The sequence below is a fragment of the Camelus dromedarius genome, chromosome 23 (assembly GCF_036321535.1).
Source record: "Camelus dromedarius isolate mCamDro1 chromosome 23, mCamDro1.pat, whole genome shotgun sequence".
NCBI classification, from domain to species: domain Eukaryota; kingdom Metazoa; phylum Chordata; class Mammalia; order Artiodactyla; family Camelidae; genus Camelus; species Camelus dromedarius.
Window position 1 is genome coordinate 18,772,158 of NC_087458.1, and position 14,150 is coordinate 18,786,307.

The 14,150-nt window shown below is 36.9% G+C and overlaps 1 protein-coding gene across 5 annotated transcripts in view; it reads left to right on the forward strand.

Moving 5' to 3' along the window:
- DNM3 (dynamin 3) overlaps positions 1–14,150 on the forward strand; it is a 459,300-nt gene that overhangs the window by 174,089 nt on the left and 271,061 nt on the right. For 3 of the 5 annotated variants that reach the window (XM_010984527.3, XM_010984524.3, XM_064477991.1), the window contains exons 13-14: positions 957–1,008; positions 1,832–1,861. In XM_010984527.3, the coding sequence (XP_010982829.1) occupies positions 957–1,008; positions 1,832–1,861 (82 nt within the window). The remainder of the gene's footprint in view (positions 1–956; positions 1,009–1,831; positions 1,862–14,150) is intronic. The other 2 variants (XM_010984526.3, XM_010984528.3) reach the window with 1 other exon arrangement.

Here is a 14,150-nt window from a genome sequence, read left to right on the forward strand (position 1 = left end):
TCCTGTGTGGAGGAAAGATGGAGTGTGTAAGCGGAGACCAAAGAGTGAGTGATGGCAACCCTGCAAGTGAGAGATAACGGTGGCTTGGACCAAGGTGGTAGCAATGGAAGTGGTAAAGAGATTAAATTTTAAATACATTTTGAGAAATAGAGTCAATAGCATTTGCTGATGATTGGATGTGGAGGAGGTGAGAGAAAAAGGTACCAAGGATTTTGGCTTCAGCACTTAGAAATATGGAATTGTCACTAATTAAGGAGGAGAGAATGTGGGTGGAACAGGATTTGGGGAGGACAACCTGAGTTCAGTTTTGGCAGATGAAGTCTGAGATGACCATTAGACATCTAAGTGGAAATACGGAGTCGTTGAAAACATATGAATCCAGAGTTGGAGAGATAGGTCCAAGCTAGAGATGCACCATGGGAGTTGTCAGGATATAGTGAAATTCAAAGCAATGAGATGAGGTGATATCACAAAGAGTTTGGAATCTGGAGTTGGACTGCTTGGTCCCAGCACTTGTTAGCTCAGTAACTTTGGGAAGGCACTTAGCTTCCATCTGTAAAATGAAAAGACTAAAAGTAACTACTTCACAGGGTTAAAGTTTAAATAAAACTGCTAATATCAGTAAAGCACTTAGAACATGGCATATACTCAAAAAGCGTTAACTCTCCATTTTTAGCAGAACCATTCTCTGAACCCGTGGGGACATCACAAATACTTGCATTGATTCATTTCTTTCCGTGGTGTTTTATTTTTGGTTTGTGATTATTCATTGGTTCTAGAAGTTCCACTGAGTTGGTTTTGCTTTCAGAGTTAAACTGACCTGGATTTTTGATATTAGCTCTACCTCAGTTGTTGGTATATTTCTAATGCCTGTATTTATTTTAGTATCTGTTAACTTGCTCAGAAAAAAAAATCTTACGAGTTTCTTCAGTGCTACTCTCCTTTGCTTTTCTCAGCGCTCAGCAGAGGAGCAGTCAGGTTCACAAGAAAAACACAATTGGAAATCAGGTAGGAATTGTTTAAGAGAATCAGTGCATGCATGCCCCCCAAAATTTGAACTTAATTGCTTGATTGACTATTTTTTTAAATGCAAATTAATCATGTGCAAATTTTGCTAGAAATGCAGCTTTTTGTTTTTGCTTTTAAATTTTTGAAGTGAATGGCTTTTTTTTTTTTTTTTGCTATTTTATATGCAGTTAACCCTATTGATTTATTTTAAATAACTTTTCTGCTATTTGCTCTGCTTTCCAAATTTGACTCCTTGTGTCCTACCTTGCTTGCTTACATTACCCTTAAATTTGATTTAACATTGAATCTGTGAGTCAGTTTAAGGTTAAAATCTGGTGAGTAGTTGCATGAGCTTTCTGGTGCTGCTGACTAGTTCACACATTTGCACAGCTTGGTAACAGTGAAGGGACAGCTCATAAAGAAGGCAGTTGTTGGATTTAAGATTTGATCTCTGCCTCACCAAATCCTGTGGGTTAATGAAGACATTAATTCCTGAGATGATCTGATCTTTTGAGTTTTTGTGTTTTGGGCTGACCAGCTGTCTCTGACTAATAGCGCTCTGCAGAGATTGCATTAACTCTGACAGTTTGCTGTTTCTTTTATGTTTTATGTGATAATGAATATTTGCATTGTTATTTCTTTTCAAGTCAAAACAATGATGATTTTATAGTTTTTTTTTTAATTCAGAGGTACAACTATTGAACAAATTGAAACCTCTGCCCTAGAATTTTTTCCATTGTTTTGAAAGGAGAAGAGGTAATAACAGACTTTATTTTAAAAACTTTTTTTCTGAACTAAAGCATATAATTCTTTGCTATTTCAGGGAACCAATCTTCCGCCTTCAAGGCAAATTGTACGAGCTAAGTTCTGTAAGCTTTACTGTTGCTTTTTCATTTAGCTTCCCAAGGGCACAGTTTGTCTTTAACTGATTAACTCAACTAGCGCTTGCTACTAATTTTTTTAAACTTAGATTGTCTTGTTCATAACACCCTATCATTGAAATAAAAATCCTCTTAAGAGGGTTCATCCCTTCACTGCTAATAACTTGCTGTGATTGAAAGGTATGAACTAGTAAATTCTAAAATGCTATAATAATAAACCTTTAACACTGTGGGTGCTTTGATATTTCTCTAATTTTAATGGGCCTTAAAATCATTAAAATCATTAATGATCTTCATCTCTGTCCTTTTATGCTATGTTGTTGTAAGTTGTAAGCCTTTCTCTTCCCCTTGTATGATAATATCTCCAGTAAATGTAGATGACACTTCTAAAAGGTGGGTGAATGTGGAACATCTGCTTTTGATATATCATATCTGTTGATAAGCCTACCCAATCCCAATTATTTGTATTTATTAAAAAATAAAAAAAACCCCAAAATTATATTGATTGACATTTTATATGGCTTTTGAGTTGAAGCTTTTAAAACCAGGTACTATATCTTCACTTAATGGATGGAAGTGCAAAGATAATGTCAAATTACTAGCATAGGCATTTCAAAAATCAGTTTTACTCATTTCTACCATGGTTGAAGCAAGTGGCCTTAAAGTCCTTCTTCCAACTAAGCACAAGTTAAGAATGAGATTGGAAGATGGGTCAGTTATTTCCCTCAAGATGTTTTGGAAGAAACAAATTTTGAAGCTAGATGTTCCTGGGTTCAAATTCTCCTCTGTCACTTAGTAGCCATGTGGCCTTGGACACACTGAACCTGAGTATGCTCATTGTATGATGGGAAGAACAGAAAATGTCTCTGCAGGGTGATTGTGAGAATCAGAAATAATCTACATAATGAGGTTTGCAGCTGGGTACTGGATATGTGCCCCGTAAAGAGTAGAAACCTTGCTCCCAGCAGGTAGGTGCTGCTTCTTGAAACTTTGAGGAGAAAAAATAAGAAGTATAAGAAAATTATGAAAGTTGTAAAATGAGAACAGTGGAACATTTGGGAAAATCAGAAGCTATGGCAAATTATTCTGAAGGTTACAATGCCCAGATTAAGGTTGAATGTGGTGTTACGGATTTATCTATAAAACTTTCCCCATGGTCAGAAGCTCTAGCTCATAGAAGTGTATACTTATTGGAGAAGCAATGATATAGTGGCATAAATGCATGCTTTAAATCAGATATGAAAGGAAACTCGGAACACTTCAATTGTATTACTTCCAAATGCTAAAATCATGCTAATTGTGTTTCTGTGTCTTTACTTTCACTGAGTACTTCAAAGCCCATGCATTATAGAAGTTTTATAACTCAAGATAATAGAATTGGGGTGAGTGTTATAATGGAATACAGATCCCTTATCTAAAACCCCTGGAGCCAGATGTGTCTTAAAGTTTAGAACTTTCTGGATTTTGGAAAACCACTGCATATATCATATATTACCTAATACTTCTTTAGGGTCAGAAGAGCACCCTATAATTAAACACTTTGTATTTCTACAGTGAAACAAATGAATAGTCACACTAAGTAGGTTAAATGAAAGACATAAATCTTTTCACTTCATATCAGGTTTTGCTGTCAAATTTGTTGTCACTGTTGTTATTTTAACCTTTTTCTTTGCAAGTAAGAGGTTATGAACCTGAATATCTTATTTTCCAGAATCAAAACAAGTAATTAAATGCAATACATTTTTAAGAATCCTCTATTTTTTTTCCTACTTAGCTGAAATGAACCATACTGACTTGAAACCATTTTCTTTATGAATCTGAGTAACTGAGGTTGATTTGAGTTTGTATAAAAACAATTTTTGCTTATCAAGAAGCTCAAAGCCAGGGCATCTTGGAGCCCAGCCTGCTAACTGATCATTGTTGGGACTGAAATACTCTGCACTTATCCTAGCAAATGTTTCATCTGTTCTGACAACTTCTTAGGGCCCCTGATTGTAAAGATGGCTGTGCAGAATCTGTTCTGAAATACGTTAGAAGGATTTAAAGGAAGAAAAGCTCCTCTTTAAAGTCAAAACTCCCATTTGTTTTTGTCTACTAGCAACTTGTCTGCTTAGTTCTACAAGTTGATGTTGACAAATGTACAAAAATAAAAAATGTGAGCACACAATTAGCCTAAAGTTGCACTGCCCCAAAATTTATTCATCTGCCCAAAAAACTTCATTTATCTCTTCACTCATCACATGTATATTTGAAACCTAAGAGTGTCAAAAACTGTGGTAAATGTTAGAACAGAGAATGATGAATAAATTGTGGGCCCTGCAGTCAGGGAGATCCCAGTGGGGTTGATGGTAAGTAATTGAAGTCTACCCCGCTTTCCAAGCCTTGCTCCTTCTGATACTTCAGATACTTCAGGCCTCACTGAAACATCACTTCTGTAAGAGGCTGACCCTGCCTATCAAATCTGAAGTCACCTTCCCTCCCTAATATCTTGTTACTATCTATTATCTTGTTATCCTGTTTATTATTTTTTGTTTTCTTTCACTAAGACTAAAGCTCTATGAAAGCTATTGTGTGTGTGTGTGTGTGTTTGTGTGTGTGTGTGTGTTTGTGTGTGTGATGCTGGGAGCAGTGGAGTATCACCATTATAAGCTTTTAAGCACAATCATAATGCAGTAGAAAGATCATTCTGTCTATAGTGTGGAGAAAGGCTTTGAAGTGAAGACAAGATTAGAAGAAGACTAGTTAGGAGGCTGTTGCAGACAAGAGATTATGGGGATCTGGGCTTGCTAAGCTCTTTGTACTAGACTTGAGGAGAAGCTGATGAATTCAGGGAATGTTAAGTAGGAAGAAGTTCCTGTGCAGTGTTGGGGGACCACCCAAGGTAGTACCAGTCCTCTTGGTCTTGTGAATTTCTTTTCTACTCCTCAGCTGGATGGTAGAACAAAGCTGAGAAAGGAGATAATGGAATTAATACTCTGAGCTGAGATTTTTCCAGGGAGGCAGCATGTAAGGTCAAGAGAGCAGATGAGTTAAAGTTTTGAAGAAAGATAGGTTGAAATTACGTATTGTATAATCTAATATGAGTACTTTTGATTGATGTATTAGTCAGAACATTAGTCATGAGAGATTAACCCAGTAACAAACAACCCTAGAATTTCAGTAGCTTTATATAATTACAATTTAATTCACCTTGCTCTAATAATCCAATAAAAGTCACAGAGATGGAGTCGGGTGGGGGCATCCCTGCTTCACTTGGTCAGTAATGGACTTTGGAATTCATTCTTCCAACAGATCGGGAAGAGAAAGAACCCTGAGTGAGGGAGGTTTGTAAGGACCAACCTGGAAGTGGCACACATCTGTTCCATTTCCATTCCATTGACCAGAACTCAGTCATTTGGCCTCACCTAACTGCAAAGGAAACAGGAACATATAATCTGAGCTTGTGCCCATGAAAAAGAAAAAACAAAAGAGGATGTTGAATGAACATTGAAAGGACATGGGCAAACCAGAGCACTGGGGTTTTTCTGAAATTAGAGAAAATGTGTACCAGGATTTAAGGGGAAAAATGGTAGGGCTTCAGGTTGAAGTCAGTGAGTGGGATGCTGTATCTCAAGGTTTAGGAGGGAAGAGAATGCCACCTTAAAGTCATAGATGTTATTGGAATAAGAAGGAGCCACTGGAGGAGGGGAATGACAAACAATAGCTATAGATATTTGTGGAACACTATTTGTCCTCAGAAGGTCTGGGTACTAAAGGGAAATGGGGATAAAATTTTCTGGATTAGAATGTGTTAAGGGCCAGGATATACTGAGGCCAGGAAGATTGATGTGGCATTTACATGAATGATAATCCATTCCTTTAGCTGTAAAAGTCTAGAGCAGGAAGGCACAGCTGATGGTCCTTGGCCCGTACAACTGCAGTTGTACAACTGGGAAGACCTTTTCCTTATGCAGGGAGCAGAGAAGGTGCTTGCAGGAGCCTGGGTATCAGAGTACTTCCTAGTCCCAGGCTTATTGTCTGTTCTGTTTCCCACCAGTGTACATTCTGTTGCTCTAATTTTAGGATGGAATGTGAAATTTGGCTTTCCCAAACCTACAGGTCCCAGATAAGATTCTCAACCTTTTTGAATTGTAGGCCATATGTGAAAATGCCTTTCTTATCAATGCAGGGTCTCTTACCTCCCTACTTTCTGAAAGCTGGTTTTAGTAGACACTAGTCTCTTTTCCTTAGGACCCCCTACAGTTCTTAAAAATAAAAATCAACACGCTCCACCATTCTGAAATTTTCCTACCAAGTTCCCTAGTACTTCAGTCTCTGTAAGTAACAGTTTTGAGACCACTATTAAAAAGAGGTGAGAGTTTAATCAGGTTTTTTACAACTGGGTAACAAAGGTTGCCAACTTCCAGGGCTACAGTGGGGGGGTCCTCACAGCCCTCCCTCCTAATCTTACCTTTCAGGGTCTGTCACTTTTTAACTCCCACCCTCACCTGACTTCCTGGAACCAGTATCTGTATCAGGATTCTTTCAGATATAAATTTCAGAAGAACTCAATTTAAGTAACCTTGGAAAAAAGTGAATTAATTGATTTACATGATTGAACATTTCAGAGACTCAAACGGTGTCAAGATGACCCGGTTTGATAAACTATGATGAACTGGACAAACTCTTTCCAGTATTTAGTTCTGTTTCTTTACTGTTGGCTCCATTCTTGGGCCCCAAAGGATTGCAGTATGACAGCTATCAGCTGCCAGGGGGTTTCCTTCCTAGCTTGAATCCAGCAGAAATAAATGAGTCTTTCTCCCAGAATTTTCAGAAAAACTCGTGAGGGTCAGTCTGATTGGACAGGCTTGGATCATGTGCTCATTCCTGAACTCATCACAATGGCCAGAGAACGAGATGCCCTGGTTGGCATAGGCCAGATCACATGGCCTGGGGGTGGGGGTGGGCTCCTCTTCACCTGAAAGTCACAGCTGTTGGAAGATCAGAGAATAGACCCTGGAGGAGGTACATCAGAGGTGAGGGTTGCTGGTACCTGATACCTGTTGGGCATTGTTTGTCTTCGGAACAATTTAATTTCAATAATAAGATTCTTGTGTATTTAGTCTTCTTAAAGAAATATAAGATTATTAATACCTCATTATTAAAACTCTATATTCATTTATTGATTAAATTTAATAATTCACCCTCTGACTTTTTTTTGATTCTCCTTTTTTTATTTGCATTCTTTTTAGTGAAGTATAATCAGTTTACAATGTTGTGTCAATTTCTGGTGTACAGAATAATGCTCCAATCATACATATGCATGCATATATTTGTTTTCATATTCTTTTTCATTATAGCTTACTAGATGATATTGAATATAGTTCCCTGTGCTATACAAAAGAAATTTGTTGTTTATCCATTTTATATAGAGTAGTTAGTATCTGCAAATCTCCAACTCCCAATTTATTCCTTCCCCCTCTTTACCCCCTTGGTAACCATAAGTTTGTCCTCTATGTCTGTGATCTGTTTCTGTTCAGCACAACCACAACATACCACAACTTCTTTATCCAGTCATTTGTCGATGGACATTTAGGTTGTTTCCGTGTCTTGCCTATTGTAAATAGCACTGCTATGAACATTGGGGTGCATGTGTGTTTTTGAATTAAGATGCCCTCTAGATATATGCCCAGGAATGGGATTCCTGGATCATATGGTAAGTATTTTTAGTCTTTTGAGGAATCTCCATACTGTTTTCCATAACCGTTGCACCAAGCTACATTCCCACCAGCAGTGTAGGAGGGCTCCCTTTTCTCCACACCCTCTCTGGAGAGTTTTTATCATAAATGGATGTTGAATTTTATCAAAAGCTTTTTATGCATCTATTGAGATGATATAGTTTTTATTCTTCAATTTGTTAATGTATCACATTAGTTGATTTGCAGATATTGAAAAATCCTTGCATCTCTGGACTCAGTCTCATTGGATCATGGTGTATGATTGTTTCAATTTATTGTTGGATTCAGTTTGCTAATATTTTGTTGAGGATTTTTGCATCTTTGTTCATCAATGACATTGGCCTGCAATTTGTGTGTGTGTGTGTGTGTGTGTGTGTGTGTGTGATATCTTTGTCTGGTTTTGGTATTAGGGTGCTGGTGGCCTTAAAGAATGAGTTTGGGAGTGTTCCTTCTGCATCATGGATTAATTTTTGAGGACATCTTTCTGACAGAGCAAAAAGGATGTCTTCACCTCAGTACTCTAATAAGCAGTTTATAACATGTATTTTTAAATGGTGTAAATTTTAAACGAATCAGCAGTTCTTTATCAAGTTCTTTTAATTAAAAGTACTTTAAAAAACATTTTTGTAGGAAGAATTGAATAAGTTTTTACTCCATTTCTCTACTGATCTTCAAGGTATCCTATTTTAATGAAAACTATCAATGCTGTAACTGGTGTTTTAATGCTTTTTTTTAAAAAAAGAACTAACTGAATAATTAAAAATTATTTAATCTAAGAAGTAAATAATTCTTCAAGAATATAATGCTTATCTCTATTCATTGTACATTAAGTAGATGTCCATTATCAGCAAAGGAATGGAAACATAATTTTTATTAGATGGATTGCATTTCAAGGAACGCATTTTTAACATTATGCAGTGGAAGTCAGTGGGAATATAATTTGTCATGTCAGTACATACATCACAGCTGTTCTAGCGTGTATCTTAACTGTAAAATGAGGTCTACTTTTCTTAGCTGTATTTCTTTCCTGTTAGGATAATGTGGCATTGCTTATTGCCACTTAGCCTGACGTTTAAATCTTTAAATTTATAAACATTCTGCCATTTTCCTTGGTGTATGAGTTTCCCAGGGCTGCTCTAACAAAGTACCACAAACTGGGGTGGCTTAAAACAACAGAAACTTACTCTGTCAAAGTTCTGGGGGCTTGAAGTCTGAAATCCAGGTGTGTTCGGGGTGATACTCCCTGTGAAGGCTCAAGGGAAGAATCTTTCCTTGGCTCTTCCTGGCTTCTGCTGGCTCCTGGCATTCCTTAGCTTGTGGCAGCATGACTGTAATCTCTGTATCCATCTTCATGTGGCTTGCTCCCAGTGTGTGTCTGCCCCTGTGTCCTCTCCTCTTCTCTCTCTCTTTTTTTTTTTTGAGTTTTTTTAATGTAAAATTTTAATTTTTATACAATTTTAAAGGTTCCTTTCCACTTAGTTATTAAAAAATATTGGCTATATTCCCAATGTTGTACAATACATCCTTGAGCCTGTCTTTATGCCCAGAGTTTGTACCTTCCCTTCTCCTGCTCCCCACTAGTAACCACTACTTTGTTCTTTACATCTGTGAGTGTACTGTTTTTTTTTTTTATTATATTCACTAGTCCTCTCCTCTCCCTGTCTTATCAAGAACACCTGTCATTGGATTTGGAACCCCTCTAGTGCAGTGTGACCTCATCTTAATTAATCGTATCTACAAAGACCCTATTTCCAAATATAGTCACATTCTGAAGTTCTTTGTGGACATTTTGGGAGACACTATTCAACTCACTATACTTTGTCTACTTGCAGATTTTCTTCTCTTTTTCTTCTTTTTTAAATGGGTTATTATAATAATATTTTACCTTGGATTATATATATACAATATTCTGATGCATTTTAGTTATGAAACTGAGAATTTATAAATCAGATCATTGGAGTTTTAAAAGGTATTTTTTAAATTCTGTTTTGGGAAAATACTAATACCTCTTGCGATTGAGATAAAGCAGTGCTGTTCTTTCCTTCTCCATGATACTACTATTAAAATGTTATTTTGATTAGCTATTGTTTTTTGGAGGGTTGCTTCCTGAGAATTTTTCAGTTTTTAAAAAAAACTTTGTAGCTTACAAATAATTTATCATGAGGAAAAAAGTGAAACGTTTAACACTTTTTAATTGTAATACACAAACTCTCTTTTTCCTCATTCATCTTATTCCTCATGTAGTCTTCTCTCCAGTGTCACCCCGTCCCACAAGACAGGGAAGAAGACGGCAGAGGGAAAAAACTGACAGAGATGGACCCATGAAGTTCCATAGACATGGTGTGGAACTATAAATCCATTTTAAGATTTGGGACTTTACATTTTCAAAACCTACTAAGTAGGAAAGTTTTATTTATTAAAATAGACGTAACAGAACAAATGGCTGTCCACCCCACCAGTTCTGTATAAATCACAACAGTTAACATTCATTACTTACAAGTGCTTCAGGTGTGGTTACAGGTACTTTACACACATTAACTCATTGACTCCTCCCAACAACCTTAAGAGGTAGGTACCCTAATTATCTCAGTTTTACACTAAGGAAACTGAGGCACAGAGAGGCCAAGTAATGTGTCCGGTCATACAGATTATAACTGACAGCACCAGGCTTCAAATCCAGGCAGTCTGGTTCTGGACTTTGTTCTCTTAATTACAGCATTTAACAACTGCTTCTAATAGTTCATAAATTGCACCAAGAATCTCATTTAATAGTCTCAGTTATGGCAAGTCACATCATTTCAGCCATTCACTAATATTTTTATTTATTAAACTTTTTCTTTATCTAAAGCTGATTGATCCTGAGTAGAATGAACTTGGGTGTATGAATTAATCTGATTTAGTCAGAGTGGGGTGCTATTGCAGAATAAGATAGATCTGGTGACTTAAACAACAGATATTTATTTTTTGTGATTCTGGAGGCTGGAAGTCCAAGATCAGGGTGCCAGCATGGTGGGGTTCTTGGCGAGGGGTCTCTTCATGTCCTCACATGGCCTTCCTTGGTGCATGAAGAGAGAGAAGTCCCATATCTCCTCCTCTTTTTGTAAGGGTATTAATTCTGTCATCGGGTCTCACCCTCATGAACTACCCTAACCCTGATTACCTCCCAAAAGCCCTACTTCTTAATACTATCCCACTGAGGGTTAGAGTTTCACCTTATAAGTTTGGGGGGATCACAAACGTTCAGTCCACTGCACTGATCAACAATGAAAAGCTGTAACAGCTTTTAGAATGTGTTTCCTTTTTATTTCCTAATTCTATGAAAAGTATCTCCAGAGGGGCCAGTCAGTAGTTTATAAAATGCAGCTATCTTTATTTTAATAAAGTAGACAAGAGAATGGAGTCCATGAAAGCCGCATTTGGTGAAATGTATGGCAGACTGATTTGTTCTGTATCTTTTAAATCTAGACTTTTACTTGAAATAGCACTTAATACATGGCTCATGGTTTTTTTCCAGAAAATATACAGATGTGCTTACTGTATTTTTACAGCCAAGTTATATCTTAATGGAGGGTTTAGGGCTTAAAATCAGTGAGGAGAAAAATCCTATCTATTCAAAATTACCTTGAAAATCCCTCCAGTAGGCAGAATCTAGCCCCACATTTCATCTGCGGTCTTCCCTCTGGGCAATTGAGGCCTGGTCTTATTTCACCAGGGAAATGGGCGCCTGGGCAAACTGAGGGTTTCTCCTCTTGCCACTCTCCTGTGGTCTTAGAACTACCCTTCCCCCTTTTCCTCCCTCTGTCTCTTTTGTCCTCTTTGCACCCCCCCCCCCCCCACGAACAATGTGTTGTATTCCAAGTAAGTTTTTGGAATCCATAGAATTTTTGTAACATGTAAATTTTTCTTTTCTCCCACTATTATCTTATTAGCCACTGTAATTTCAGACCTGAATTTTCCCCTTAACGATCAGATAAATGACATCTTAGTATCTTCTTGTTTATGACTATTTTCAGTGTTTTGGATATTAGGATTGCATCATTTCCTTGGTCCTGGATATGTAGCTCTCACTATTTTAATTTTCACCTGTTAAATCTCCACTCCACATCTCAGAGGAGTTTATACACAGCCACCTTGGTGGTGGAGTTGCTCCACATGGGTTTGCTACTCTTTGGGCCAACACCAGGAATTGCTGGTTTTCTCTCTCAGGCAGGTCTGTCATAGGCCACACCTGTGATAGACCCGCCCAAGCCCCTCCCTCCCTCCCCCAACCCCGCCCACTCTGCCCCTCCCTGCTCCTGACTCCAGGCCTGGGGAATGCCAGTGCTAGCTCCTGGATGTCTAACCCAAGTCTCCTACAGCTTCACTGTAGTAGACTTGCTGCCATTTCTGTCCCTTACTAGCTGGCTCATTGTCTAATCCTTTGATCACAGTGACTTTTCAAGTACTTAGTCAAGGATAGAGCTGTTATTCTAAAAAAGGAGAAAACTCTCCTCAAGTTTTCTTTAGTTTTTGCTTCAGTCCTTCTCTTAGATGCACGTTATAGCTTATTTAGTACAATGCTTCAGTGTTACGTGATTTTGAAGCTTGGTTTCTGTTTGTTACACAAGAAATATGTGAATTCATTCTCATTGTGAAAAAGTCGAGTAATGTAGATCAAGTCCATATACCCTCGACTCTTACCAAGTCCCATTCACCTCAATAGCTATAACTGCTATTATCATTTCAGAGCATATATACACAAATATATACATACCCAAACATACGCACATGCACACACATAAAGACACATGGTTTGTGATTTTAAAAAAGAAAAGTGGTCACATATAGTCTGTATTTCACACTGTAAGCAATGACTTTTGTCTTTTTTGTTCATTGATGTATCTCTAACATTTAGAACCTGGTGTGTAGTAGATGCTTAGTTAATATATTGGAAGATGAATTTGCTTTATCCACTTAGTGATGTATCTTGGAGATCTTTCCATGTATGTACATAGGCAGGAGACAAGAAGACTCCTTTTACTGGCACATGGTATTGTATACTCCACAGTACAGATGGTTTGCATTTCACTTACTGCAAGTTATGGAGACGCCTTTTCAATTAGTAGACATTCATATTCTCTCTGCTATGAAATGTCTAGTTATGTCCTCTGCCCATTTTGAAGGGGCTGTCATTTTCTCCTTGACTTTTAGGATTTTTTTTATAGCCAAATATTAATCTTGTATGTATTACATATAGTGCAAATATTTTCTGCTTATTTATCACTTGACTTTAACTTTATTATATATTATAAAACAAAAACGTATAATTTCGATGTAGACAAATTTTTCAGTTTTTGTGGCATTTTTATTTTATCTTGCTTAAATTTTTTTCTAATAGTTTTATAGACTTTTATGTTTAGTTATATATATATATTTTATACTTAGTTATACAAAAATAAAAATTATTTTCCTGCTAATCATGTACTTGCATTCTTTAAACCACACTTAGGTCTATAATTTACTAATGAGAGAAATTTTTTTCATGCTTATTGACCACTATTCTTTTCTGAATGAATTGTTCATGCCTTTGCTTATATTCTTTGATTTTTTTTTTTACTTTTTGACTTATAATGATTTTTATAAATAATGATATTGATATTTTGTCATACTTAACACTTTTTTTCATTTTCTTGTGCGTTTAATTTTACTTTTTCCATGCTAAAAATTTAAAAGTATCTGTTACTCTTTTTTCTCTTATTTCCTCCATTGCTTTTATATTTAGGAAGGTATTGTGCACCTCCAGAGCAGTTAAGTATTCACCTATTTACTTGTAGCATTTTTATGAAGCTGTTATTGACATTTGTCTCTGTAATCCATTTGGGATTTATCATGGTGTATGGTAAAGGTAAGGCAGTACTTGAGGAAAAGAGTGCAGGGGTTAAGAGCCTGGGTTCTGAAGCCTGACTGCCAGATTTCAATATCTGGGTCTGCCACTCACCAGCGATGGGCAAGTTACTTAAAATCTCTGTGCCTCAGTTTCCTCACTTACAAAAGGGCTGTGATTATTGTATCTACCTGTTAGGATTAAACACACTTGTTTATGTAAAGAACTGAAAGCACTGTTTTGCACATTGTAACAACTTAGTTATTGACAATGACAGTAGTAATTATTATAAAGTTTTATTCCAAATGAGCAAATGTCTAAATGTAATTTTTTTAATGAGTCGTACCATCACAATTGGTTTGCCGTACTTCTGTGATCATATAAAAATGGCAACCATAATAGTAATAATTATAGCTGCTCATGTTTCTTGACACCTTACTCTGTGGCTGGGTGTTGCTCTCAGTGTGTTCCTTGCATCAATGCACACAGTTCTACAGCAACCCTGTGAAGTAGGTTTCATTATTTTTCCTGTTTTATAAGTGATGTAACTGAAGTTTAGAAAAGTCAAATAGTTCATCCCAGGTCACAGTGTGGATAAGTGGCAGAATTCTGGCATCAGTCTGGGTCATGGACAAGCTCTTTGTCCTGGGATCTCTATCTGGGTTATTTATCTTGTCATTC